The 25,272-nt window shown below is 35.7% G+C and overlaps 1 protein-coding gene across 1 annotated transcript; it reads left to right on the top strand.

The window, feature by feature from the left end:
• Window positions 1-20,771: 20,771 nt before the first annotated feature.
• LOC127840531 (putative nuclease HARBI1) lies at window positions 20,772-21,584 on the top strand. Its single transcript, XM_052368946.1, has one exon. The coding sequence runs from the start codon at window positions 20,772-20,774 to the stop codon at window positions 21,582-21,584; it is 813 nt and encodes a 270-aa protein (XP_052224906.1).
• Window positions 21,585-25,272: the final 3,688 nt, after the last annotated feature.

Raw genomic sequence — 25,272 nt, forward strand, 5'->3', positions numbered from 1 at the left:
AAAAATGGGTAAACTATTGGCTAATTGACAGATAATCATCATCCAAATACGGTAAAATAATAAACGCCTAATCGATAATTTAGAGAATACATCGAGTATTATTGAGAACGGTCATGTTTCTCTTCTATGTTTGACAGTCTGCGTGGAGCACATCTTTGAATTTCCCTTTCAGAGGAGCCCGGTTCGAATCCCGAAGACGGCATTTTTATTAAACTATTTTTCTTGCCTTTTAAATTTGTTTATTCTAGTAAATAGATTGATAAGTAAAAATAATAATGAGATTTTTTTCATACATACGAGAATCTGTGAACAAGTCCATTCAGACTGCCTAAAAAAGCAACACACCAACGGTATATTATCTTGCAGGTCGTGCTGTGTGATAGTTGTTCACGGCAAGCATTATTGTTAAACATATGCATACTTTTGTGCGGTGATAAAGGACGATAAATATGCGTCTTCACTTTAGAAGTCGGTGACTGATGGCTCTAAAAACTATTAAATTTTGACTTCAAAGTACCCTCTGTAAATAATAGGTCAAATAAAAACATAGCAGCCTTAACTTTCAATCAATATCTATCAACGTATCCAAAAGCGAAGTCCGGTGTCTCAAAAACATTGCTTAACATGTTTTAAATTAATCACAGTTGCTTACAAATACATAGACAAGTATATTACTGTAATCGATCACTTGAAGACATAACTTAAGACTAAGCTTTCCAATTGTGTTGCGATAAATAAACAACAAAATACGTCTTTTGGAATATATAAAAGCATTTGGTTATAGTGAGCACTGCAGGTGCGTATAATTTTTCAATAATAGATCTACATGTACATAATTTTTTGAAATTTTTCATGTTCTATTGTGTTTTAAGTATAAATTTAAATGACTAAGCTTTAATATCGTCAACATATTTATAAGTGCCATGTAAAAGCTATTGATGGTAAAATGTGTAAGATGTGTTGTACTATGCATATATTGATTGTTAAATGTGTACGGTGTGGATTTGGGTGCCCTTTACCCACACACACGTATTCACGAGTTATATAAACTGTATTGAACGGGGAAAAACACACACAAAAACCGATTATTTATTAATAAAAAATTAAAAACACACAAGAAGATGTTGGATGATCACGTTGTGTTACCTTCTATCGCTTTTATTACAATGGACATTTATATTTATTAAATTAAGCCAAGCGAACAATAAAAACATTTGGTACATGAAATCAGGTGTATGTCAAAAGATGTGATGTTTGTCATTTAAAAAAGTACGTTTACTAAACTAAAAATAGTGCCAATTACAGAGACTTAAAGACAGTTATTGTCTGTTCAAAAGATCTAGCTTCTTAACATCCACGGGCAAAACCAGACGTGCTTGTCCGGGGGCGCAAGGCGGTCGAGAGGATAAGATTATAAATGAGCCGTGCTCTGTGAAAAGGGGTTTAATGCATGTGCGTCAAAGTGTCCCCCTAGATTAACATGTGCAGTTCACACAGGCTAATCAGGGACGACACTTTCCGCGTTTATTATATTTTTATATTCAAGAATGTATCTTCTTAGCAAAAATGCAGTTTAGGCGGAAAGTGTCTTCCCTGATAAGCCTTTGCGGACTGCACAGGCTAATCCGGGACGACACTTTACGCACATGCATCAAACTTTTCACAGAGCACGGCTCAAATTACTGATATACTGGCAATCCAATGACAGTCTTTCGTTCCTTCATTCAGTCAGTCGGTCATTTATTCAGTCATTCGTTTATTAATTTATTTTTTCTTCGAAAATACATTCGTTTAAAACAATTAATATTAAAGGAATGCTTAGATCCATAGATGCCGTTATGTTAATATTGCATTTACTCAGTATAAAAACAATACTTGTAAATGATTATATCCGAGGAATATGAAAATAAAAATACACATGTTTAAAATTAATATAGTAGTTTTGACTTCCATTAATTTCATAACAAACGTTTTTTGTCAATACCAACACGTTTGCTCGTATTTGGTACAGAACCAAGAAAGCTTAACAAATATTATTTGTCATGATATTAACGTACGCTGATTTTAAGGTGCCACCACTTTTGAGCTTTTATTTAAGTTTTGTGTTCATCAACTATATATCCTTAGGTGTTTTAGTAAAATCGTATAAAAACGCTTTAGTGCAATGAACAAGATGTCGCATGGAATGTGAGAAATACAATACACGTAAGACATTCATATTGTAATCAAAATTGAACACATTAACTGAACAATTTTTTTTTCAAAATTAGTCTTCATTTTAACACAAATAAGACCTGTGTTATTTTAATTGTATTGTTTACATTCTAAATTCATAGATTTAAAAAACATGATGTTTGCGTGGTAAAATTGGTGTCAATAAAACGTTTGAATACACAATCGTTAAAATGAGGGAGTGATGTTGTGAAACTCCCCTCTCTAGAAAATAAAACCACTGTTTATAAATAGTTTATAATAAAAACGGTGTCCGTACAAATACAATCAAGTAGACACTGCTGCTTAAATCTTCGATTATAAGAATTTATCGGGCAATATATTGCCTGTTTTTATGGTTTATTCTACTTAAACTTATTTTAAAATTCAGTGAGAGTTTAAGATAAACGTCTTAAAAATATGTTTTCCAATAAATACGTTACTTTTGAATAAGTGCTCACATATGGTGTGGATATGGAACTGTTGCAGCATCATTGGTTTGTCCCTTTTCTTAAAAAGCAAGACGCAGGCTTAAAGTTATTCAGTAACGGTGCCCCATGCCTGTATATCTTCCGATCGATGTACTGTTTATTTTACCAAAACAGCTCTCTGTAATCTTTCGATGAAGGGAATTTTGTCGACGGTTGCGTTCTGTCGGATATATATATATATATATATATATATATATATATATATATATATATATATATATATATATATATATATATATATATAGAGGATATTTGTTAATGTCAGTGTAAGATCGTTTGTTATTTCACGAGTGATCTATGATCACGAGTGAAAAAACAAACGATCTTACACTGACATGGACACATTTTCTGTTTCTTTTATTTCTCTTTTTTAAGAAAATAATTACTAGTAACAGCTGTTTCCCCTTCCGGAGTGTGACGAAATGACGTCATTATACCAGCGAAATTCTCCAATTTAACTCTTTTACAATGTAAATAAAACGGTGAAAAAGCATAAAATAAAAAGAAAATTTGTTGGATTCGGTGGAATGTCGATTTTAATTCACTCGTGATCATAGGTAATATATATAGAATTATTTATGATAAATCTAAAAATAGAAAAAGGAGTTCCGAAAAATTGTTCTTTTCACCTTGAAAATAACCATTTGTTCTTTTCACTGCTGTTATTTCATTGCAGAAATGTCATATTTTATCATTATGTATAAAAGAAAAAAAAAAGTAATTGCGCCATGAGAAAACCGGCCTTATTGAAAAAAAATCGAGTTTTACTTTTTTGCATTTTCGGTATGTACGTTCTTTTCCGGTTCGCAATATGCATAAACGTCATACTAGTAATTTTCTTCATATAGCCTTTAATTATTTCCATTTTTCGTGAACCTACGTAACGCTGAGACGAGCGTCATTACGACGTAATTTTGACGTCACGTTGTACGATTTTTTTTTCTAATTCACTACGGATATCTTTTATTTTTGTAATGTCCGTAATCATTGATTGATAATTTCAATGTTTTTTTTTTCATTTTGATACCGATGACGTTAATGTGTTACTGTTTGGTTATGCCACATATTGCGTTAATATTTATTTATGATTTTCTTCACAAAATTGAATATCGTTATCTATATTGATTTTCAATTTAAATAATCGCCTACTCATTCTATCTTTTTGTGAAACAAACACACGTGCAGGATACATCATATATTTATCATTACTGGTTAAATGAAACACTTTCGCAACAATACAAATGCCACAAGCTGTCTACATGAAAAGCCTTCGCCATCCGAGCTGACAATATAGAGCGCACGTTGTCACGCAAGTAGTCGCGCCTTGCTGCAGATAATCAAGCGGCAAGTATCGGCACTGGGCGGTCGGTGTTTGTGAAGCGAAATCATTCGTTCTTCAGCAAACAAAAGGAGATTTTCGCTACATGTCTCCACCATGACTACGCCCTGGGTTGCAGACGACATTCGGAAGTACAGACATTTCCTGTAGCGGAAGTACACATTCTATTTGTGGTAGTTTGTTCAAATGAAATAAGTGTAAATAAATATTTGCGTACACTTTTTTTATTAAATAGCTGCTGCATATTGTATGCTAGGTAGCGAATTGAAGTGTTCGTCTATTAACGAGTTCCAGTTACGCCAGCTCCACGCAGTCTAGGTAAACATTTTTTTCCTGTAAAAATATGAACATGAATGAATTATCAATTCCAATTACCGCTTTTGTTTTCGGGGTTTCACTGGCATTTTAACTTAACATGCAAAATATTGGAATATTTAATTAAATTATTACTTAAAGTTGTAGGCTAACAATCAATTTAGTTGTAATTAATGTAACAACCTTGCGCGCGTCAGTGATGTGGTTCTCCATTGGGCTCAGTGCGTGTAACTTCTCTTCTGTTACAGCGCCGACCATATACCTGCGAAGTCGCTCGCACGTGACACAAACGTCCTCTTTCGGTTTGGCAATTCGAATGTGCGGAATATGCTTTTGAAATGGGAGATTTTAAGGCGCCATACACTTCGCTCTTCGCAAGCAGCAAAATATTGCGCATGAAATTGAAGTTTTGTAGTGCTTGCGGGAAGGTTAACGATTGAAATGTTGTCACTTCCCCTTGGTGCTGCTTGGTATGGCAGACCGATTTCTTCGGGCGTGTTCATGATAAACTGAACAACCCGATTCACATCATCCAAACATAGTGCGTGCTTAGGTCTTCGACCTATGTTTCCGTGCGTTCTGGGTGTACAGCCACCTTGAGTTACTGCCTTTATAAGTACAAGAAATATCACCTAATAATAACCAAATAGTAAGTACTGAACAAATTATTTCTGTTTCTGTGGACTTAAATACAGATGGACGGATAAACAGAGGAAGAATTTGATACACATACATATGGGCAATCAGTTCCTTATTGTGTGTTTCAATTTTCATGATATAGCATCATATACATGACCAATATGCACTTCTTTTCATATTTCTACCACAGCTTCAAACCTTAGATGATACAATATTGCGTTTTACAGATCACCATGTATAAACGGGCATAAACACACTGTTATTAAAATGGTAACTATGTATTGTTTATTGAAGGTTCATACTTTGCCGTAGAACACACATTTTCGCCTATTGATATTATTTTAACCACCGATTTATCAATAATATATATATATATATTTTATATTTATATTTGAATCATAGTTCCAGGGATAACATATTATAATACAATTTAACCACTAAATATGTTTTGCATTGAACATCCACTATTTAAATACACGTAATTCAGTATAAAAACTTTTTTACATTTCATGAACTATTATTAAAGGCACCGGTGGTGCTTTAAACGAGAATATTTGTATTACGTAGGCATACAGAACGACAGACATACGTTTTATTTGACTTCAACAATGTGCATCGTCAACATTACATGTGGTTACATAGAATATGTAAAAGCGCAGAAAACAAATGTCAACAAACATGAAATCTACAAAATAATTGTCTATTGAAGAACAGAAGATAAATAATTGGTGTATTACGTTATACGATTTAACATATTCAATATTATACTCAACGATTCCTGAACAAGTAAACAACGTTTCATCAATACCTGTTGGTTGATTCTAGCAATTGTAGATTAAACAGACAGATTATTATAGTTATATGTTTATATGTATGTCGTGCTTAGATGTACATGTTTATATTTGCGGTTTAACTCCATGAATGTTTTTTATTGACCGCTTCAATGCGGTCCCTGCTGTTTCTTGCATTAGTGCCGTTGTGTGTTATAGATTTGGGCCGTGCTCTGTGAAAAAGGGGTTTAATGCATGTGCGTAAAGTATTGTCCCAGATTAGACTGTGCAGTCTGAAAACGCTAATCAAAGACGACACTTTCCGCCTAAACTGGAGTTGTGCTAAGAAGACACTTTTCTTAACGAAAAATATCATAAAAGCGGAAAGTTTCGTCCCTGATTAGCCTGTGCGGACTTAAGAGGCTAATCTGGGACGACATTTTACACACATGCATTAAACCCCTTTTCACAGAGCGAGGCTCATTTATAGCACGTGTTGTGTTGTGTGGGAGGGCAATGGCTCGTACATTAACGCAACATAATTTGTTAACTTAACACTTGAATGATTAAGTGTGATAAATTAGTGCAAACATCTCTTATTGATTAATGAATCTTTATATTTTTAAGTATAAATAATCAGTACATTTGTTACGAGAGTACTTAAGTTTAAACCTACTTATTGCCCCTATCGGTTTCACCGGAGGGGACTTATGGTTTGCGCTCTGTCTGTCTGTCTGTCTGTCTGTCTGTCTGTCTGTCTGTCTGTCTGTCTGTCTGTCTGTCTGTCTGTCTGTCTGTCTGTCTGTCTGTCTGTCCGTCACACTTTTCTGGATCCTGCGATAACTTTAAAAATTCTTCATATTTTTCATGAAACTTGAAACATGAATAGATGGCAATATGGACATTATGTACGTCATTTAATTTTGACCCTACGTCAAAAATTCTGGTTGCTATGGCAACAAATATTAAAATAAAACAAAAATTCTGACAATGTTGAAGCAGGTAGGGGACATATACTGCTTGGCATGGCAATAGTCTTGTTTTAGATCGAATGCATAGAAAGTCAACGGCTTATTTAAAACGCTGTCCGTTTCCTATTACTATAACCAGTACTTGGTGTCTATGGGGAAGATCTGAAGATCTAATGCCACAGTAGGGATCGAATCCGTGACCCCCCGATCGCTATTCGGACACCATCCATCATTTGGGAATATGTGTCTTTCATTGTAATGATGTATAAAACGTTATCTTTACGTAGTGATCAACAATGTGAGCGTTTTGGTCTATCATTTCATACACGAAACGCATAATTGAGTCTTGACGACCTTCACATAAACGCTGCACAAACCCAGATATATCAATACAGGATATTCAATAATTATGGTTGAACGTTTGTCGGTTTAATCTTATGATAGGACATAACCGTATCAAATGTCAGCCTCATAAATATTTTGTATCAGCTAGTGGTTATAAACTCCCAATAAATCATTTGGTAAAAGTGTTTGGGTAAATATTTTGGTGATTTAAGATAACATGTTTTATTAATCAAAACATATCGACAAAGATTATAAGTTTGATGGGCTTTTGTTTGAAACTATCGGATAAGTTGATAACTTTGGTTGATAATAATTTATATTACTGATACATTGTATTCCATTTCTAGTGTATCAAAAGAAAGGGATTTTACCCACGTACGTGCCTTTTTTGTAAAGCGCAACACAGCCTCAACTTAGTCAGTAATAGTGTCTATGCCTGTGGATCTATCGAGTCGTGTTCTGAGAAAACTGGGCATAATGCATGTGCATAAAGTGTCGTCCCAGATTAGCCTGTGTAGTCCGCACAGGCAAATCAGGGACGACACTTTCCGCCTTAACTGGATTTTCGTGTAGAAGAGACTTTCTTTAAAAGAAAAATACTATAAAGGCGGAAAGTGTCGTACCTGATTAGCCAGTGTGGACCACACAGAATAATCTGGGATGACACTTTACGCACATGCATTATGTCCAGTTTTCTCAGAACACGACTTTATCTTTTACGACTTATGTAATTATAAGCCTTTCAAAAAAACATTCTGCATTCGTGGGGCACAGGGGATCTTGAACGTGTGTGTATGCAGTTTGTTCTACCTGGTGCACATGTTCTAATGGGCGCTATTAATTTAATGATCTTTATTGAGGGCGTGGTTGAATGGCACCAAGCACGACTCTTAACAAAAATAAAAGAACAAGCAATAACCTTCAACGTTTCGTATCGGTTGGTATATGTGTCTTTCCAATGCTGTGTATGCTTTGGACTTTTGAAACCTTCCAACATGCCAGCACGATATGGCTTAAATCAGCCAACATATACGAATTTGTTGGTTTGACAAATGGAAAGATGATATACATCCACACACTGGCTTACATATATGCTGGCTATCCTATATAATTAACTACACATATATAGACATGGCAAACTAAACTATAAATATTCAAGTATACAGTGTGTCTATACCCTAATCGAAAAAAAAACGTCAGTCGACCCATTATCGTAACAATCAATGGGGCATAAATAAACGGATGGGTATAGAGTTTGAATAAGAAATATTAAGAACGTATAATATTAACACTGCCTTGGCGCAAATATATTAATTTACATTGTTAACATGTTCATAAATCAAACGTAACTTGATATGTAGACCAAGGCTAAGGAGAAAAAGTTGATACCTAAATATAATGTCATTAACTCAATAAACTTCTATGATTTATGGCACATGCTATCATAGAGTTGTTAGACTATAATCGAGTATTAAATACGGTTATTTAAATTTAACTGTTAAGATCGTTGGATATATATTGTCGTACTGTATTGAAAAAATGTAGTTATAAATGGAATAAAAATAAAAGAACAAGAAATCAAACAAACACTTTTCGCAGATGATACAACGTATCTGACAGATGGAACACCACATTGGTTCTCTGACAGATGGAACACCACATTCGTCCTCAGCACTGATGCATACTATTCAAGATTTCAGTAAAATATTCGGACTCCAACTAAATACGCAAAAATACATAGTAATGCGCATTATATTAGAGAAGCAAATTTCTTTAAAAAAAGATAAACTTGATCAACACAATAAAACACGGATCTATTTGGAATAACCTCCTTAAAGAATCTTGCCTATAGCCTTCTTTCTTAGGATACGTCTCTTTTAGTTTTGTTTATTCCTGTCGTCTTCTTATTTTCTCCTTTTAAGTTAATCGTATAACTACCAATATATATCTGTTAATATGTACAATCATGATGTAATTAAGATATATGTTGAAAATAAATAATAATAAATACGATTTTTTAGATATTTTCCGATATTTCGTTTGAATAAGCTGGTTTTCTATCGAATGTTACTTGAATATATATGTAAACCCTAATTATATCAAACACACGGTAACACAATCCAGAGTTGTTTTATTTGTTGACACTCTCTAAATCCATTTAATTGACACATTTTGATGAATGTTTTGAAAGATATAACGGACACAGCCTACGAAGAAATAGAAACAGCGACAGGAAAGTCTTAAACTCATAACCCATTTATGCCTAGCGTCTAGAAAAAAGGCATTGGCAAACAGCGCAGACCCAGATGAGACGTCTTCTGATGATAAGAAGATGAATCAACTATTACGAGCACGTTTTCTTATGAAAGCTATATAAGGGATTAATTTCCTCAATTCACTTTGAATTCACTTTGATAATAAGTAATCGTTACGTTTGATAACAAATTAACCCATTTATGCCTAGCTTCTAGAAAAAAGACCTTGGCAAACAGCGTAGACCCAGATGAGACGCCGCATGATGCGGCGTCTCATCAGGGTCTACGCTGTTTGCTTAAAGGTATTTCTGCAAGAAATATTCTAAATATAGAAATAAAATATACTAGACATCACTAATTTTGGAAATAAATTGATCCAATTTAGAAGGATGGGAGAGTCCACTAGGCATAAATGGGTCCATCAACACTGCCCAATACTATCATGCTATATATGCACTTCCAACAACAAAAGGTGCAATACGAAGCTTAATAACAAAAGGAAGACCCAAAAACAAGTAGGATTGGTGTAAACACGTTAAAATACAAACACTTTGCAAATTTTAGCATCTAAAAATCGTTCCACGATGTCATCTTGTTTCGTTTTCCGCATGATCTCGACGCAGGATCGGATTCAATTATGTACTTCCACACATACACTTTCATCTTTGCAAGCTCTTTTTCTGTTTTCGTTTTCTTGCTGAATCGCTTAAAGCAGATCGTCCTCGTTTGAGCTTTTCTAATTAATAACATAATGATTATTCATGATAACTACGTCATACTTCCGACGCTGCCCGAAGCAAATCGCGAGTTCGCTTGTATATGTCCGGATATCGTCGCGGCAAATCAAATGGATTATATTGTCTAAACAAAACACGAGTATTTTGTTTCTCGTTTAATCATTGTTACCAGACCACATCGAGAGTTGAAATTTTGGCTATTGCTATAAGGAACACTGATTGTTTATGGTTTAACTTTATTGTATAAAATATCCGTTGATTTTGAGTATTTATTGATCTTAACCCATTTATGCCCAGTGGACTCTCCCACCCTTCTAAATTGGATCAATTCATTTCCAAAAGTAGTGGTGTCTGGTATGTTTATTTCTATATTTAGAATATTTCTTACAGAAATTTCTTTAAGCAAACAGCGCAGACCCAAATGAGACGCCGCATTATGCGGCGTCTCATCTGGGTCTACGCTGTTTGCAATGTCCTTTTTTCAGGACGCTAGGCATGAATGGATTAAATGAACATTTGGCATATCAGATGTCGTGCGTTTTCCTCTTGTTCATTATTAAATGCATATTAGATATCGGATGGTATTCCACCCGCGAAATCTTTCTTTAATGCAAATGGGATATGCATTACACATGTAAGCCAGTATTCGGTTTAAAATTAAGTTTGCCTTCCGAAATAAAAATGTCCGAATAAATCATGGATTTACCGCAAAATTGTCACACTCTTCAATACAGGGCGGTTTTAGAGTTATAAAACATCGATGCGTAATAACGGCAGGTTATATATGACTTTATCATACCACCGCATTGATATCCGCCTGATATAACGTTGCCTGATATATTTTTTTATATCATGGTCAACAGGAAGTTATTTTATCAGTCAATGTTCTGAGTTACGTGGGATTTGCAATTAAGTCAACAATTTCTACCAACATGAATCAGGTTCAACATAACAAAGAATTTGATACCAAGAACGTACATATTTTATTCTACTTTTAAGTCATAAATCACAAAAACGTTTATTTTTTAAAAATCACCACAGCCCGCACTACAGAAGTTAAATTACGTCATCAATGAGACAATACATCTTAAATATCGATATAGTCATTGCACTCGCAAGTGTTGCACAGAAAGTCAAGACAAATGTTAACTGTATGCTAATCATCAACTATTTAAACAAACGATTTAACACGCTTATGTAAATATTGACACCATCATCAAAATGTCAATTTCAAAATAAGTCTACATCCAGAGCTCCAGATAATTTTTTCAGCCGAGGGGTATTTCACTCATGAATTTTTTAATTGATGAGTAAAAATCATAATCCGATAATTTTAAGAGTATTTATGTTCAAAGGACCGCAATTAATAATAAATTGTACTTGTAGTGTTAACTTGCTATTACAAGCAGTTTTGTACACAATAAAGCAATAACTTTTGTTTTATTTAATATACTGTCAATAATAGGGCGTACACTTTTTTCTGGTGTTGCTAATGACGATGTCGACTTAATAGAGATCGACCATTTATAACTGGCTCGCCATTAATTTTTGTTTTATTTACATGACAATAAAACACAAAACATGCAGACGCTGCTGAACATGTCACAAAAAGAAAAGCGCTTTCGGGACAGGGACTGCCGGTCAGGGCGGCACAGATCGTGACGGTCATATGAAAAACAAACAAGCAGCAAGTTTTCGCATTACATAATGACTCTAGTGGATATATTGATTGCAAACCGGATTTTAAAGGGGCCTTTTCACAGATTTTGGCATTTTTTTAACTTATTCATTGAATGCTTTATATTGTTAAATGTAAACATTGGATCATAAAAGCTCCAGTAAAATATCAAGAAAAAAATTAAAAAAAGGAAAAGAACATTGTCCGGAGCAGGTTTCGAACCAGTGACCCCTGGAGTCCTGCCAGAGTCCTGAAGTAAAAACGCTTCAGCCTACTGAGCTATTCCGCCGAGTACACATTTGTACGTATTTTATACCTTATATAAGCAATCTTCGTAGTTTCACAAAATTTAACGACAAAAACAGAACTCTCCAAATTATTCAATCGTTTCGCGTTGCAACGCTTTATAATTTTTAGGTTTTAAAATCGTCAAAAGATGCATATAATGGCTATATTAGAGCATGGTTAATGTTCAGTATTACTGTTTCCTCACAAATATCATAACTAAAACGAAAACTTACGAATCTGAAACAACTTTTTTCAATTTTGTCAATTTACCAAAGCGTGAAAAGATCCCTTTAATATATCTAACAGTTTAAACATGTGCTTAGTCAAATTATCTGAATGGTAAGCGGGTGGTATCCGTAAAACTTGTTAATTATATATGTGTATTACGGCTGCCATTTAAAAAGTGCTTGAAGGAAAAAGGTGTTTCCATAGTGCCACACAAGAGATGAACTGATAGCAAAACTTATATGCTTGAAGTTGGGCGATTTGGTTTTTTTTTCGAATGTGATGTCAAATGTTTTCACCATTAGCGTATATCGATTTTCAACAATGCAGCGGAGAGTCCGTTGTGTCAACATCAGCCTTTATCGTGGGCCAAAATGAAATGATACCGTTCTGACTGAGGAGTAAATTAGGTCGGGAACCACATTATGTACATAGATGGTGATGTCACTACGTTTTTACTGGTGTGGACACAATGACGGGAACCAGTTATGATTACATGAACTTATTTTCATGTATAAACGGCTAATACGCATTGAAATTGCACACGATACGTAATCCGAATTTAGCCAGGAGTTTTTTTACTCAACAAAATTTTAAACCATGCGTATTTTATTTTTTTCATGCGTATTTTACGAAAATACGCATCTTATCTGGACCTCTGTCTACATCTCCAAATTGGCGTCTCCAAACTATTCGGTGAAGTGTGTTCTTCGATTAAGTTTGTCGCTGCAGTCCATTCCTTATCTCCAATTCAAGGCGTTTATAATTAAAGCGGTTGTACTCTTCCCATTCGTAGTGCAAGCAACTGTTTTCTCTATACGACGTTTAAAATAAGCGATTATTAGTGTCGTATTTTCGAACGCCGTTGCTACATGTATGTCAACGTGTAAAAGCCGGATCAGTAAATCAGCGGTTACTGTACATTTTAAATATAACAAATGGTTTGTTTTGCAGATTCTAAGGAACATGTGGTATGATAAACAGAAAAACAGGTTACTGTCCCATCGTTTTATAATATATCAGGCTCGGCACGAATAAAATAACGGCTCGGCAAGCCTCGCCGTTATATTATTCTAAGCCTCGCCTGATATATTACAAAACGATGGGACAGTAACCTGTTATTCTCTATATATCTTGCTTGTAATGTAACCAAGTTTCATGAGAATATCATATTTACGCTTGATGTTTAAATTATTGCCATTGAACAATTGTACAGTTTGTTATTAAGTAGATTCAACGATCTGCTCGTTGACTTGTACCAAGTGTTGTCCATCTTTCATAAGTCATTTATAAGAAATCTAAGGAAAGTTTTTTTCGGCAAAATTTACGGACAACACATGGACGGACGGTCGGACAAGTCAGACAGAAGGGGGAAAGGAACAAAGCGAGCGTTGATCTTCCATATAACTACCATGTATTCTTCGATAGTTTTTACGTCCGAATGCACAAATACTTTTGAACATACTGACCGTAAGTGCAAGATGTCCAGAAGGTAACCATGCATCGCAGATATCTATTTGTGAACACTACATAAGTTAGAATTATGCATTATGAAGAAGATTATGCATGGCTCTTCACCATAACTCCGTACTTAAATGGAATTCATTACTTGTTTAATACGTCCGTAATAGGCGTTATTAAATAATCGGATTCACTTATAATATTTCTGGTTCCCATCTTCAATACCATAAAATTTATAAAAGCTTAGTGTATTTCTCTTCTTGTCTCATACGATTGTTTGGCGAATGTTTCGACTATCTAATGCGAGCTAGAAAGAGATTTTGACGTCATTGAGGCTAGTGTGAAGGAACGAAATTTTACACTTCATTGCTGACGTCAAGATTAAAAAAAAATGCATTGCCGAAGGACATTTGATGTATACATGTATAACGTGTTGTTTAAGTCATGAGTCATGTTCTAACAGATGCGATACGTTTAATAGATGTTTGGGTTCGCGTGATTATTCACTACATCTGTAATATACTAGGTAATCAATAATTAAGTGTACTTTCCATATCAAAAGATATCCATGATATTTGCGTCTGAACAATGAGAGAATACAATATCCTTCAACATAAACCACTTGACAATACCATTTGAAAGTAATTGATGTGGGTGATAAGATATACAAACAAGACTAGGCGTATGCAATAACCATATCAATCAATCAGGTTGTTGACCCGTAGTGCAAAATCGAATCACTGTTCGATGTTCCGGTCGCTAAAAACTTTAACGACCAGGTTGAAATCTTTTAAATTCCGACAGTGAAAAATTTATTTTAGGTGTGACATGATAACAAAACTTAAGCAAATTATTTACAAACCTATTTATTAAGAAGAAAAATATGCAGTGAAGGTTTAAATGATCTCGTACGAAACCACAATAACAATATGTGTTTGTCATCTTATGTTTAAGTTTGATAACTTAGTGCGACTACATGTCTTTGACCGTAAAATAAAGTGCACGCACCATAAAACCTGTTCGTCATTAACATATGTGTGCTTTAAATTGTGATAAATTGCTGAATCTTTGCAGTACAAAGCATTTAATTAGATCCGTGTGTTAATTAACTGTAGTGAATGACTAATCGTTATTTCCAAATTATGCTGATCTCTAATATATCATTGTTTGCATTTTTGATATCATTGTTATTGTATGCACATGCGAAAAAAGATCATCAAGCCAAATTAAAGAACAGCCCAGTAAATAACAAAACACATGTCAAACACAAATCACAGATATAAGCAACCGCATTTGACAGATCAATGCACATCGTTTGGGATTTACAAAATTGTAATGCATATTATGTAAACTTTCATTTTAAAAGTACGTTGGTAAAAGAAACAAATAACATGGAACTCATATGCATTGCTATATTTGTTCGTCTGTGTGTGTATATGTGCGTTAACTATATAAATCATCATTGCAAGAGTATTTACAATAAACGTAATCGATGTGCTGCTTTGTGGGCGTGAGACAAACGACAACAATCGGTTATTCACAATATTTAGCACAGGGAACGCAGTGAAACTCAAGCAAGTTGTACCTTTTTATCCCCGCTATAGGCGGAGGGATATTGTTTTGGCGTTGTCCGTCCGTCCGTCCTTTCGTCCGTCCGGAGCCATATCTTGGAAGTGCTTTGGCGGATTTCAGTAAAACTTAGTATGAGTATTATATGGATAAGAGGATGATGCACGCAAAATGGCATTGCACAATATCTGTTAATAACGGAGTTATGGCCCTCTGTATCTTGAAAAAAGTGCTTTAAAATATAGCATGTCCGGAGCCATATCTTGAAAGTGTTTTGGCGGATTTCATTGAAACTTGGAGTGCGTATATTCATATGGATAAGAGGTTCATGCACGCCATGCACGCCATATGGCATTGTACACCATCTGTTAATACCGGAGTTATGGCCCTTTGTATCTTGAAAAAAATGCTTGTGTATATAGCACTGTTGTGTCCGGAACCATATCTCGGAAGTGGTTTGGTAGATTGCATTGAAACTTGGTATGTGTTTATATATGGATAAGAGGATGATGAACGCCAACTGGTGGCCCTTTGTATCTGGAAAAAATGCTTTTTAATATAAGCTTAGAGCTTTATCTCCATTAACACATGAGTCAGAGCCATGACACTTGCCATAGTTGTTCTAAATCATCTCAGGGTGCTTCACATTCAACACCCATGATCCTAGGGACTAAGGTTAAGGTTACACATTGAGGATGAACTATTCATTATTTAGTCATTCCTTTACTATGCATTATGGCATTCTGTAATAACATTCCACAATTGTTCTCAATTATCTAGCTGAGTGTCAAATATGAGTTCCAGGTTGCTAGGGTCATGGTCAAAGTCACACACAAAGGTAAAAATCACACATTTTGATTAAATATGCCTTGTTTGGTATGGATTCTACCATACTAAAGTCCTACACCCATCCATAAACAAAATTTAGTTTGTGCGCTCGCATTGCAAATCAGACACTCAAATATGTTTTAAATTGAACAAGCCACACGGACAGCGTAGGATACATGTTGGTTTACAATTAACTTAAAAAACATTTCAAAAATCTTTCAAAAATAATAACTTAAATCATGTTTGAAACGTCTTTTAGAAAAGTGGGTCATCACAATATTTTCTTATTGATGGTTTTTAAATTACTGCCTGAAATAAAATAAAATGCCGGTTAACAAATCTTAACATGAATAATATTTCCATCCATTTATACTTTCTTATCATTAGGAAACCAAATATGCACATTTCGTTTTGAAAGCCATTTGTTAATATGCTTTTTGTCATTGCATACATATTGTGCTCACACAGTGATAATCACTTCGTCCTATACTCTGATACAAATGAAAAATGCACATTTGATTGTCATTACGATCTTCATATTTAATAATGATTTTGGAGCCTCAGTAAATTATTATTATGGGCCATAATCATATCAAATGTCAGCGCTGGGCCATAATCATATCAAATGTCAGCACAGTACATATTTTTATCTGCTAGCGGTAGTTAAGTTTCAATAAATCATTGCGTAAAAATGTAAATACGATTATTATTCAAGGACTCAATGATTTACGATAGCATTGTTAAGGAAATAAACATATCGCTGCAGATGAGAAGTTCAGTAGGTCGGTTATTTGAAATATGTGCGATAAGCACGAAACTATTGTTTAGAATATCAGTTTTATTACTGATACATTGTATCTCATTTCACGTTTATCAATTTATAAAAATAATGAATTAACAAAAACGTTATCATGAGAGAAAGACGTTAAGATCAACAGCTTCCAATGACATGGTTCATATTTTCAAGTCTTTCCATCTAGCGTCCAGTCAAGGCGGTGTAATAATTTTGTCCAATGTACAAAGAGACAGCAATTTCGGGACTTCATGATGATACATATCGCAGACAGTATGTCTGTAACAAATGCCTGTCTGGATGTGACCTCGCAGCTAAGATTAAAACCGCTCTAAATATGTCACCTATTGATTTATTTTAAATCTTACCATTGATGTACATGTATTTTCTACGTTGATAAAGCACTCAGTGTAATCCAATGTGTCTATGTAACAAATCATGTAGGCTATGGTGATGAAAAATGATATTAGGGACTTTGAAAGTTAAATATTTTTTCAATATTCAAAATTGCAGTAAGCAGTGTGTAAATACTTATTATTTACTTAACTTATTTTGTGTGAAATTTGGTAGATATCAAGGTCTATAATACAGATGGCTTGAAGTAAATACATTTAAAATAATTGCCGTTGTTTATTTCAATACATCGGACAGAAAGCAAATGCCTGCCTCACTTCTTCTAGCTCTCGTTAGAGCGCATGCTGTTCGCTGTTTAGCTTGTAATAATTCTCCGGAAATTATTCCCAAACTTTACACTCTTCCAGTTAAATTGGTTACTAAACAGAATTCTCCCTTGTCCATACAACAAAGCATGTCATTGAACAACAACTATGAACACTACATTGAATATTCCCATCTTCCTTGCATTATCATATTATACTTTTTGTAAACAGTACAATGGTAACTACCTGAGATTATTACAGTTTTTGTCTTTAATATCATGACCTTTCTTAATATGTATTAAAGCAAACAAAAAGGTTTACTTCAGTTTGCTTCACCATTAAAAATGGCAAAATATATCATTTCATGCATTATTCATTATGACAAGGCGTAGAACGCCTAACCCCGTTCCACAAGGCCTGCGCAATCGGTCTCGTTTGAACCTCAATAGTGTTAAATATATTATGATACCCTATGTTGCCCGTGGCATTGACGTATTGTGGGTTGTTTGCATAATGATTGGCGTCGCACTGAAGTGCGGCGACTCGTATGTAATACGTTTTTTTTTCGCTTATGGCAGGAGAAGTTATTTAACCGATCAATGTATATATTTTTGTTGTCAGAATATCTTGCATAGTGGTGATGTTTTGTGTAAATTATTGTAAATAAGTACTGCATTTGTGCCTATAACATTTACTACAACATTTATTGTCAATAATGCAAGGCTAATTCTTTAATTAATAACTGATCGCAGGGACTTGGCAAAAATAAAAGATCACAGGGACTGGGCGAATACGCGAACCGGTGAAACTTTCTGGTTTTGTATAAAAACAAAACATAATCAAAATATATTTATTTTGTGCTTTTTCTAACAATAGCACATACTTTTGCTGTTCGAGTTTTGATTAACGAGTATTTTATTCAATTTTACAAGACGACAGCGATTACACGGTTTATTGCTTTATTGATAACCGTAACACTACAGTCACTTATTAATATCTTAGTTAGAAGTTGGTTTTTCAAGCGGTTCCGTAGTGTAGTGGTTACACGCTCGCTTCACATGTGAGAGGCCCAAGGTTCGAGCCCCAGTAGAATCACATTATTTTATTTGTGTTCTATGTTAACTTTTTGTTTTGATGTAGACATTTTAGTTTAAATAAATATGCTGTTTTATTGTTAACATTTTTTGCTTTTATTATGCCCATGAAATATATGTGTGAGAGGGTGGATTGCCCGTAAACACATTAAAACTTTTACAGTGTTTTCATATCAATGAGTACTCAATCCATATTGTAAATGAGCAACGTAAGAATACGTTCAGAATCATCTCCCATTGAACTTGAGAAAAATATGAAATTACGCTTACAAGATGAAGCAGATTTTTTTAAACCTACACAGTTCTGTTCCATTAATGAAAATTGCACACGGATGCCAGTAATAAAAGGAAACCAATGTAAATAAAATAAACTATGAAATATTTGGGGGTTACAACACAAAATCATAGATAATAGTTATTTGGTGGTTATAACACAACATCATAGATACTGGTTATTTGGAGGTAATAACACAAAATCATATATAATGGTTATACCAGTATCTTTTTCTATTTTGTCTAAAATAATCGGCCAATATAATAATATTTACAGTAGAAAAAAAATCGTTCCATTTAACTTCATTGAGTGCCTTTTACACTGAAATTCCAGACGCCCTTTGATGCTTTGCATCAATACTTATCTTGTTATCTTCTAAGAGACATTTTTTTTATTTGTCTAAGATGGTCGTATATGTGTTTTTGCGGCAACGTGTGATGATATAATATCGTGTCTTCGCAGTGTGGTCAGGGGCTACCCTCTCGAACATGAGACATTCATACCAGGGCAGCTATTGACCAGATTGCACATGTTGCATCATACCTTTTATTGCATGGAGCGTGTCATAATAAGCAACGTTATTCAGTACAACAGGATCGTGTTCTGTCGTGTAGTATTTTTCTGTTTACGGGACACAATAAGATTGAACATTTCAACAAAATTTAACATGCATAAATTGTCGAACCAACTGTGTTGTGTTCGACTTAAACCCATCTGTCTATGTTTTTTTTTAATTAGACGTTTTTTTATTGTATAAACTGATAGACCTTGTTATTTGTAACTTTTGATCAACATTCATATCAATCAAACGATACATTGGAGTCAATTTATCAAATTGGAATATACATTTACAGCTGTGAAGCAACGTGCGAACGATTACGTTTCATTTTTGTTTGTGGTCCAAATGTATAACATTAACATAAGAAAAAGCAGTTTACCTTCTGCATTCATGTATATGAGCTCTCAATTTAACATCATAACATTGATAAATATGCCAAGAATCATCCCATTCTACAATTAAACGTAGTAACAACGTACTGGAAACGGAATGGACGTGCTAAGAACGGATAGGTCGTACTAAAGTCGGGTAGACAGTCCAGTGGGTACAACCTACCTCTCAGTCACCGGCAGCCGTTCCACTCATGTAGATAGTCCAATGGGTACCACCTACCCCTAACTCCCCGGCAGTCGTTCCTCTCCTGTAGAATGTCCAGTGGGTACCAACTACCCATCAATCACGTGCAGTCGTTCCACTCCTGTAGACAGTCCAGTGGGTACAATTTACCTCTCAGTCACCGGCAGGCGTTCCTCTCCTGTAGACTGGCCAGTTGGTACCACCTACCCCTCTCTCCCCGGCAGTCGTTCCTCTCCTGTAGACAATTTAGTTGGTACAACATACCACTAAGTCACCGGCAGTCGTTCCTCTCCTGTAGAAAGTCCTGTGGGTACCACCTACCCCTAAGTCCCCGGCTGTCGTTCCACTCTTGTAGACAATTTAGTTGGTACAACATACCTCTAAGTCACCGGCAGTCCGTTTCTAGTCAGTCCAATCCGTTCTCAAGCAGACCGACCACGTCCGCACAACGTCTCAAATACGATCTTGTTTCGCGTAAATAAATAGAAACTAAACGATAAGTTCTTACAACGTTTGCAGCACGTTCTATAAGTTCTCAATAAGTTCTTAGTACGTTGTACTCTTTTTAAGGAGTTCGCTGTAGGTTCCTAGTACGTTGTACTCGTTCAACGCAGTTTTTACGACGTTCAAATCGTAAATACAATACGTTCAGACAATGTGCATATAAATAGAGGTCGTTGTCTCAAAATTCATCATGAAGCTCGCTATCATTCTCCGTCATCTGGCAACAGGAGATAGCTATGCAACCCTTCAATATGATTTCCGGGTAGCCAGAACCACAGTAGTCCTAGTAGTGAGAGCAGGATGCGATGCACTGGCGATGGAGCTGAAACATGACCTGATTGATTGTCCTGTTGATAGTGACGCTTGGGAACGCGTTGCCGAGGAGTTCAAGTCGCGATGGAATGTTCCACATGCATGTGGAGCTCTGGATGGGAAACATGTTGCCATCAAAAAGCTTCCACAGACAGGGACCATGTACCATAACTACAAAGGCTTTTTCTCAATCGTCCTTATGGCCTTGGTAGATGAAAACTATAAGTTTATGTGGATAGATGTTGGTGGTTTGGGAAGCCAGTCCGATGCTCAGATCTACAACCAGTCCGAACTGAAAGAATGTTTGGAAGACGGCTCTATTGGACTTCCTCCTCCGTCACCCTTGCCAAACGATGACCAGGATTTCCTATACTTTCTGCTAGGAGATGATGCATTTGGCCTTCGCTCATTCCTCATGAAGCCATTATCGGACCGTACTCTGACAAGAGAGGAACTGATTGCCAACTACAGGATTTCCAGAGCAAGATGTGTGGTAGAAAATGCCTTCGGTATTTTGGCACATCGTTGGAGAGTCCTCTTGGCAACGATGCAACAGATGCCACTGACTGCACAGGTTATCATTGAATCGTGTGTGTGCCTTCATAACTTCATCCGTATTCGAAACCCGGCTATTCAGAACATTCAATTAGATAACGAAGATGGTGCCCACAACCTCGTACCTGGTTTATGAAGACAAGACGACAACCTACAAGACGAAGATATGCCACAGGGAGGAAACAGAGACACGGTTGCGGCCAAGAGACAACGGGACTACTTAAAAGACAATTTCAATAGCCCTGCTGGACTTATGCCATGGCAGGATAGAATGGTGGTAGTATAGATGCCATATAACAGGACATTTAGAGAACGATCTTTGACATGTGATTATCGTGGTATTTTGGTGTAAATGCTATAGTTTAATTGATACGAATGGCGAATAGCATATGAGTCATGTTCTGAGAAAACTAGGCATAGTGCATGTGTGTAAAAAGTCGTCCCAAATTAGCCTGTGCAGTCCGCACAGGCTAATCAGAGACGACACTGTCCGCTTAAATTAGATTTTTGCTAAGACGAAACTTCATTTAAACGAAAAATGTAATACAATCAGAAAGTGCCGTCCCTGATTAGCCTGCGCGGACTGCACAGGCTTATCAATTTTACATTGAGTACCTTTAGCATCCAAATATGTTTTAGATTAAATGTAGATACACACTGTCAAAATATTGTCAAACAAAATAAAATTATTTGAACGCAGGCAGTATAATAAGCAAATTATTGAAATAGTAAACTACATTTGTAAATGTAGTCAGGATAAGTTTACTAAGTTTCATTGGTATCACTCTTCTTTATGACAGTAAACATATTGTTTCATAGTTTCAACAGCAACAAAATAACCACTTTAAATGTAACTACACAGTTGAAAAATGTAATTATCGAAATAGTATACCTCGCACTATATCTACTGATTTGCACTAGTGTCATTGATAAAGGGACTCTCGTGTTGATCCTGGTCTAGCAATGGCATGCTCAGCATTGTGGTATACTCAGGTGTGAAGCTGTTGTCCGGCGGTGAGTCAACAATATTGTACTGAGTGGTGTTGAGTACAGAGTTGGATTGCTAAATTCCTGGTTGTCGCTGTTGCGGTATAGAGGAATGTTGTTCCTGCGATAGGGACGACAGTCTTTGGTTTTGCTGGTGTTGAGGGTTGAAATATCTCTGAGATTGATTATGTTGGGATGATTGCTGGTAATAAGGAACTTGTTGATTAACCCATGCAGGGTCTGCGGATCCCCAAACACTAACGGGGTTCTGCACAGTTGATGGCCACATAGGCGGAAGTGGTTGCGAACACACTGATCTAGCAGGCCCTGTTGTTGTTGTTGGAGGTGGTGGACATTGTTGGTCTCTTTTGAGATCATTATCTTTTTCTTTATACACCAGGACAGTCTTCATGATGTCTCTGTGCATATGAACCCATAGATTAGGACTAATAGCTTACACGGACTCCCGAACGTATTCGAAAAAGGCTTCTTTCATGCGGTCTGTGTTTGGTCTGACCATATGCTGTACGAGACGATTCTGCATGTCCATGAACTGGTCCATCCTTCCGCTGATTGCAGAACTGAAGTTCTCACTAGGTTTGCTAGTGGAGGACTTTGGGGTGTCGGTAATCAGTCCAGATGTTGAGCAGCTGTCTTCTTCATCTACCGAATACGGGGTTGTAGACGTAGCTGTTGGTGGAGGTAACTTCGATTTGAGCTGCAACAGTAAAAGTAGCTTATAAGTACATGTACATTTGTATATTAATGTTTGCATCAATTTCTACATTTCCAGCTGTATATAGTATATCTTATCAGACTTAAGTATTACAAAAAAGCAAATGCATAGAATGTGTTTTTCAATTGTATATGTAGCAATGGTAAGATTTACTAACACTTACAACAGTTCTTTTCTTCACTTCGTATGTAAATGGAGCCAACAAGGAGAAGCTATTCAGAGCCCACTGGTCTCTATCTGACTGTTCAGGAGCACCATCACCAGATTTCGTCTTCTTTAGTTTGGTATAGCGGGTTCTAAGACTGTTGTACCAGATCTTTAATTCGTCACCGTTCACACCAATGATTTCTGCTTGCTTTTCCCAAAGGAAGGTTTCTTTCTTGGTGTCTTTGTAGCTATCAAGCTTCTTGTTATAAAGGAGTTCGTTAGATTTTAGCCAGTCAACCATGGCTTCATGCTGTTCCATTGTGAGATGTGTGTGGATTTTGGCTTTCTTCTTTTTTGGTTCCTTGCTATTGGTCCGATATTTGACTACCCGACCTGGACGCAGATCCATCATCTGAAGCTACCGGAGACACATTTTTATTTTTCGTTTTGGCAGATTCAGGATTTTCAATACCTTATGCATTTTCTTGGCGTTTTTCAGTTGAGATATCGATTTGTGTTTTTTTTTTTTATTGTTGCAGCTTTTAGCCGCACTGGCGGATTTTTTTCTTGGAGGCATAACAAATGTACGTCTGATCGGCTCAAAGCGTGAAACCTAAATGAGAACTGGCGGGAACGTAGTCGGTTTTATAATCCTCGTGCAGATCGTGTCTGCAATTACGTCCTACGACCGAAACTTCACGTTCAAGCAAGTTCACATCCCGTTCTGCATTTTTTTCAGAACGTGGTTGAACTGTCTAAGAACGTGCTTGGTGTATGTGCCCCTTTAGCGGATACATGGAGGTCATTACATGCCATAAACAATACATCGAAAAGGACTGTAGAACAATGACTATACCTAACAAAATGCTATAGTCAATTATCTTGAAACAAAAGGGACAGCTTTGATAGCTGGTTTGGTTATCACGATTATTCACTTCATCAATGAAAAGAAGTTGAATCAACAATTACGAGCACTTTATCTTATACAAAGTTATCGAAGAGATTAAGTTCCTCAATTCACTTTAATAATTTTAAACTTTCTTCAACATAATACGCTATTTATGTTTAAAAGTTATCGTAACGTTTGATAACAAATTCAATCAAGAAAACGCGTATTCCATTTGCATATCAAACAGTCAGGTTGTTGACCGAAATGCGTCATATGATTTTGCGCAGTTTTTGTAAACTTCCAATCAATCGTTGTGTTGACAAAATTAGTAGCTGCAGCCATTATGTTCTTTAAAGTTAGGGCGTAAATAATCCGGACCCGGTTGCTTATAACTTTAACGGCCACGTAAGCACGTTTGATACTCAATAATCTATTTCAGAGGACACATGAAAATCAAACATTTGCAAAAATTTTGCAAACCTGTTTGTTAAAAATATACACATGCATTAAAAAGTTAACATTAAATTAACGTAACTTACTTCATGCAAAGTTAATGGCCACGGCGTAAAGGGCCGTTAAAAGCTTTTAGCGATTGCCATCTGAAAGGTCAAGATTAAAATTTCATACGCTAGCTTGCTGAAAATTTGCTCCGTTGCACAATAGTCGTTACTGATGATTTAGCTCCATCATGTTTATACCATTAAGTCAAAACATCAGCGTTAATATCGAGTCGCTGATAACATTTTCTGATATTTCATTTCTAGCCTGTAACTTGAGGTATAAAATGCCCCTTTTTAGAATTTCTGTGCATGACAAAATTATTCGACTGAAATTATGGCAAGAATATATTACCAATATAAAATACAGGTTGCATTTCTACTAGTTCTATGTACACTGTTACTACCACCACCAAAGATTATATGTAATTCTCTGAATCAATATTTTGCTAATAAAACTTCAAACCGGACATCATACAATATTGCTGTTTAAAGATAACCATGTATAACAGAGTATTAACGATCTGTTATTCAAATGTCATGTGCTTTTTTTATTGAAGGTGTACTC

Source organism: Dreissena polymorpha, chromosome 8 (assembly GCF_020536995.1).
Source record: "Dreissena polymorpha isolate Duluth1 chromosome 8, UMN_Dpol_1.0, whole genome shotgun sequence".
In the NCBI taxonomy this organism is placed as follows: domain Eukaryota; kingdom Metazoa; phylum Mollusca; class Bivalvia; order Myida; family Dreissenidae; genus Dreissena; species Dreissena polymorpha.

Bases quoted from the DNA above. Each gene is read 5' to 3' on its own strand.
- LOC127840531 (XM_052368946.1), top strand. From the start codon at position 20,772: ATGAAGCTCGCTATCATTCTCCGTCATCTGGCAACAGGAGATAGCTAT.